The sequence below is a fragment of the Beta vulgaris genome, chromosome 4 (genome assembly GCF_026745355.1).
Source record: "Beta vulgaris subsp. vulgaris cultivar EL10 chromosome 4, EL10.2, whole genome shotgun sequence".
Lineage (NCBI taxonomy): Eukaryota > Viridiplantae > Streptophyta > Magnoliopsida > Caryophyllales > Amaranthaceae > Beta > Beta vulgaris.
The window spans coordinates 26,570,752-26,576,608 of NC_079205.1; the positions used below are offsets into that span (position 1 = coordinate 26,570,752).

Sequence of the window (5,857 nt, forward strand, 5' to 3'; positions counted from 1 at the left end):
GGTTCAATAATCTTCCCCCTAACTCAGTGATTAAATTTCACTAAGCTTAGTATCTTGTTTACTAGCCACTTTAGCAAACCGGCAGGAACAGAAGACCAGCATGCATTTGGGCAAGATCATCCAACGGCCCAAAGAAGCCCTAAGAAGTTTTGTGAAGAGATTCAACTTAGAAGCATTACAGATCAACGATCTGAATGCGTGAGTGGCATTTGACGCCTTCATCAGGGGTCTAAGGCCAGGAAGCTTCAAGTTTGATTTGGTGAAGAAGAAGATTTCTACTCAGACCAAAACCCTTCGGGAGGCAGAGGCATTCATCCATGCTACGGAAGTTTGTTCGGAAGCAAAGCATCCGAAGGCAAAAAAGATTGAAGAAACAATACAGCCTAAGAAGAGCATCCCCAATAAAGCTCAAACTTGGGCGGTGACTTCGATGACAACCTCATTTAAGAGAAGCAAAAGAGCTGAACCAACAACATCAGCTGAGCCTATAGAGTTCAGCAAGGATCAGTACTCCATTCTTATGGAGAGAAAAGATCAGTATGAACTGAAAGCACCAGCTGAAATGAAGACTCCCTACAGAAATAGGGATAAAAGCAAGTACTGCCATTTCTATAAGGATTATGGCCACGAAACAAACGAATGCAAGCATTTGAAAAGGGCTTTGGAAGACTTGGCTCGCAAGGGTAAGATGAATTCCTATCTACCTCAAGCGGGTAGAAAATCTTAGAAGAGAGATAATCGTCAAGGCCGAAGAAAGGAAGATGAAAGCACTGACGAAGATGTAGTGCTTCTGATATCTGGAGGTTTCGCATCAGGAGGCCCCACCAACCGCGGCCATAAAAATTACTTACGGGAGCTCGGGCAGATAATGCTTACTAATCAGGCAGAGTCTGACCCTTTGCGTAAGGTTGTCGTCAGCGAGTTAGATCGCGGGAAGATAAGGACCCCTCATGACGAGCCGTTGGTGGTAGAGATGAAAATAACAAACCTCAGAGTGAGGCAAATCCTGATTGATACGGGTAGTTCAACCGATATCATCAGTGCAGATTGTCTGTCCAGATTAAAGTTCGATGAGAATGAGTTGGTCCCAGTCCACCATCCCATTATTGGATTTGGGGGAGGAATAATCCACCCAATGGGAACTGTCACCTTGCCCGTTAGGGTTGGGGACAGGGAGGTCTCCAGGATGCTGTTTGTTAAGTTCTTGGTGGTACGAGATTTGACAGCTTATAATGTCATTCTCAGACGACCCACCTTGAACCACATCAAAGCTGTTATTGTAACTCATCTGATGCTAATGAAGTTTGAGTGCGATGGAGGGAAGATTGGATCTCTATATGGAGATCAGTAAGCAGCAAGGCAATGCTACCTAACCACTCTAAAACCTTCATCATGGAAAGGAGAAAAACCTGAGTAGCCAAAGGTCATAGAGGAAGGACCGGCCAAGAGAGTGAAAGGCCAGATAAGTGAGTTAAAGAATGAAGTAGATTAAACTCAGATGAAAAAACTCAGTCATCCATCCTTTTGCCAAGCAAGAAGAGGAAATGCCTGGCCATCAAAGAAGAAAAAGCTTCGTCAGAAGAAGTAATGGCCATCATGAGTATTGGGCTAGAATGACCAGAGCCAGTGGAAATGCCGGTTGAGATTTGTTTGGATAAAAGATGTCCGGAGAGGACGCTAAAAATTGGGTCAGTTCTAGATCCTAAGATCAAAGACGAATTGATCGTGCTGTTAAAAGAATTTGAGGATGTTTTTGCATATGCGGTCGAGGAAATGCCGGGAATTGATCCCGAAGTTGTTGTTCATAAACTAAACATAGATCCAGGTCAAAAGCCAATTCGGCAGAAAAAGAGGCACTTGGGTCCGGCTAGGAATCAAGCTGTTGATCAAGAAGTACAGAAGCTGTTCTAATCACAATTCATTTGGGAGACTTATTATCCGGATTGGATAGCTAATGTAGTCATGGTCCCCAAGCCAAATGGAACTTTAAAGATGTGTGTGGATTACACCGATCTAAATAACGCTTGTCCAAAGGACAGCTTTCCTCTGCCCAAAATAGAACGGTTAGTCGATTCCACGGCGGGGCATGCACTACTAAGCTTCATGGATGCTTATTCTCGTTTTAATCAGATTCCAATGTGGCTAGAGGATCAAGACAATACCTCATTCATCACTGAGAAAGGTCTCTACGGCTAGTTGAGGATGCCTTTCAGCCTCCGAAATACGCCATCTACCTTTCAAAGGCTCATAAACATTGTCTTCCAGCCACAACTGGGGAGAAATATGGAGGCTTACATTGATGACATGATCGTCAAAAGCCGGAAAGAGGTAGATCATATGAAGGATCTTCGAGAAACATTCCTGACTCTTAGAAAATTCAAACTGAAGTTGAATCCGCAGAAATGCGTGTTTGGAGTGGTGGCCGGAAAGTTTTTGGGGTTCTTGGTCGACCAGAGAGGAATTGAGGCAAACCCTGATAAGATTCAGGCGATTCTGGACATGACATCTCCGTCCAAAGTTAAGGAAGTTCAACGTTTGACAGGGTGCTTGGCAGCCCAAGGACGTTTTCTTTCTAAATCCGGAGATAAATGTCATCATTTCTTCGCAATGATAAAAAAGAATGCAAAACTTAAGTGGACGGAAGAGGCGGAGCAGGGTCTTCAGCAGGTTAAAGAGCATCTCCGGCAGTTGCCTCGATTGATAAGTCTGGCCGAAGGGGAAAAACTGTTTGTATACTTGGCTGTATCGGCCTGGCACTGCTCATGGCCGAAAGAGAGTGCAAATTTCGGTCTATTTTGTAAGCCATGTACTAAAAGATGTCGAACGCAGATATTCGATGGTGGAGAATTCGGCCTGGCACTGCTCATGGCCAGCCGGAAACTAAGGCCATACCTTCGGGCCCATAGTATCCTCGTCTATACTAACCAGCTCCTGAAGCAAGTTCTGCACAAGATGGATGCCTCTGGACGAATGCTAAAATGGGTTGTGGAGCTGAACATGTTTGACTTGGCATTTGAGTCTACAAAAGCAATCAAGGGTCAAGCCTTGGCTGATTTCATTGTAGAGCTTACTCGGCCTACGATAGAATTCGTCCAAGATCCAGCAGAGGGAAAGCGGCATTGGACCCTGATGGTGCATGGATCGTCCACTGCCAACGGGGCTGGGATAATCTTTCAATCACCAAAAGGGGACAAGTTTGAGTATGCGATCAGATTTCAGTTCCATGCTTCAAACAATGAAGCAGAGTATGAAGCACTGCTAGCCGTTATTAAAATGTGCATAGCGGCAGGAGCCCTGGAAATTGAGGCAAAGACGGATTCCCTACTGGTGGTTAGTCAAGTAAATGGCGACTTTGAATGCAAAGAGGCGTCAATGAGGAAATACATGAAGCTGATTCAAGAAGAGATAAAAACAGTGAAGCGATTTGTTCTCGACCAGGTTCCAAGGTCGGAGAATCATCAAGCCGATGCTTTCTCAAAGTTAGCCAGTTCGGCCGAAGGACATGTGTTGCGAACTGTGTTTTGGGAGGTAAAGCCGGCAAAGAGTATTGATCAAGAGCAAGTTATGTTCCTCAGCCGAGGAAATGTCTGGATGGACCCCATCATTGATTACAAGAAAACGGGACGCCTGCCCACAGATCCCTTGGAAGCCGAGTATGTGAAGGCAAGGGACAAGTGGTTCGAGCTCTGGGATGAAACATTGTACAAAAAAGCATTTAACCGGCCACTCCTCAAATGCATTACTAGGGAGGACGGGTTAGATGTCTTGAAAGAATTGCATGGAGGAGCTTGTGCCTCTCACATTGGGGGAAGAGCATTAGGAGAGAAGGTCTTAAGGACAGGGTATTATTGGTCCACCTTCAAGGAGGACGCCTTGCTTTATGCGAAGAAATGTGATAGCTGTTAGAGGCATGTCAACATGCATCAGAAGCCGTTCGACTATTTGACTCTAGTTCTTTTTCCCCTTTCCTTTGCCAAATGGAGAATGGATATCTTGGAGCCGTTTTCTATAGCGGTCGGCCAGAAGAAATTTGAGATAGTAGCAGTATACTACTTCACTAAATGGGTCGAGGCTGAAGCAACGAGAGGGATTACCACTAATGATGTAAAGGGGTTTATCTGGAAGAACATTATTACAAGATTTGGTATGCCTCAGTCTATTGTCTTTGACAATGGACCGTAGTTTGAGACGCCTAAGCTCAGAGAATGGCTGGTCGACCAGGACATTAAAGCTCACTTTGCTGCCGTTGCTCATCCTCAGGCAAATGGGCAGGTAGAAGCCTTCAACAAAATCCTCTCAAGCAGCATAAAAAAGGAGCTAGACAACGCCAAGGGTCTATGAGTAGAAGAGTTACCCATAGAAATTGAAGAAGCAACTCTGCGATTCATGCTTTATTTAGAGGACGCCAACTGGGCTGCTCTTTGCACAGCTTTGGATCAGGTTCCTAAAGTCAGGGGCAATTCTATATTAAGAATGCAACTGTATAAGCTACGAATGGCTTGAGAGTTTAACAAAAGAGTGTCTAGGCGGCCATTGAAGGAGGGAGACCTTGTCCTGAGGAAAATGGAAGCAGTCGGTCGTGCCAAAGAAATGGGTAAGCTCACACCAAACTGGGAAGGGCCCTACAAGATAGTCCAAGAAGTTCAAAGTGGCACCTTTCGTCTGGAAAATATGGACGACCATTCTGTTCCTCGGACGTGGAACTCAGACACTTTGAAAAAATACTACATCTGATGTAATTGAAAAAGTGTAATTCTCTGCTAACTAAGTGCCATAGCACATTAATGAAAAAGTAGAAATATATACATGTACCTTGGCTCCCAACCAAGCAAAATTCATATAATACAAATCTACTTCAATACTATGATTGTCTCTTTGCTTCTTATGGCTTGTTCTTTGATTAGGGCACACACCATCGGCCAAGCCGATATTCAAAAAAGAACAGCAAAACAAAAATACCCTCTATTAGGAGATCGGCCAACATGTCAAAATCCTTTAAGGATTACACATGACAAAGGCCAGCAAATGATAAACTAATAAAGTTAACATCAATCTCCTAAATGAAGGCGGCTGGAATTAAGAAACTTTAGTAAAAGGATCTTACTTTCCGTCCAAAGGCCACTCACTATGATAACCACCTTGGTAAAGGAATAAGTTATTACAAGATTTAACAAGGATGGACGGATTGCCATAATCCTAGATTATAGTTTGCATAGTATACCACCATCAAGCATGGTAATTTTCCTTCTTAGAACAAAGAAAATTACTAATATTTCTTCGTCCAAGAAGGGGGGGATACATGTTAAATATACTAATGCAAGTAACAAAACGTCCTTGTATAGAAAAAAGCCTTGGTGCAAACTTGGAGTAAAGTTATGACGAACAACTTTTTGCATTTCAGGCCGAACAATTTTGAACTTGGCCAAACAATTTCTGAACTTGGTATTATTATACCTATAATTGGATTAGATCGTCCATGATGAGAATGTCGGCATCTTCGGCAAAACAATTTGCTTATAATTGGGAAGTCATTTGGGTTTAATTATTAGACTATGAGCAAAATGAAAATAAGAGACAATAAGTGAAAAAAGTGATTCTCTTATGAAAATCCAAAGAAGATTACAACCTAGGCTAAAAGAAAAAAAAAAAACTGCTACACCAAGTACAAAAGGCCTGTGGCCAAGATTGAAAAGGAAAAAGAAGACTAAGCATCTGGCTCGGGAGGATTGTTGGTATCATCCGCTTAAGCTTCTGGATCGGTCTCCTCCTCTCCCTTGTCGTCCGAGGATTCTTCAAAAACTGGGAGCTCTTCTCCGGCCATGGAAGCTTTCTGAAGGCTTTCTTGAAATTCCAGACG

General features: G+C 43.4%; 1 protein-coding gene across 1 annotated transcript; it reads left to right on the forward strand.

The window, feature by feature from the left end:
* Positions 1–2,283: 2,283 nt before the first annotated feature.
* LOC104884294 (uncharacterized) lies at positions 2,284–3,906 on the forward strand. The gene has a single exon (XM_010668919.2). It carries the CDS (start codon positions 2,284–2,286, stop codon positions 3,904–3,906), a length of 1,623 nt encoding a protein of 540 aa, XP_010667221.2.
* The last annotated feature ends 1,951 nt before the right edge of the window (positions 3,907–5,857 follow it).

Excerpts from the sequence above, each read along its gene's own strand:
- LOC104884294 (XM_010668919.2), top strand. The coding sequence starts at position 2,284 with ATGGAGGCTTACATTGATGACATGATCGTCAAAAGCCGGAAAGAGGTA.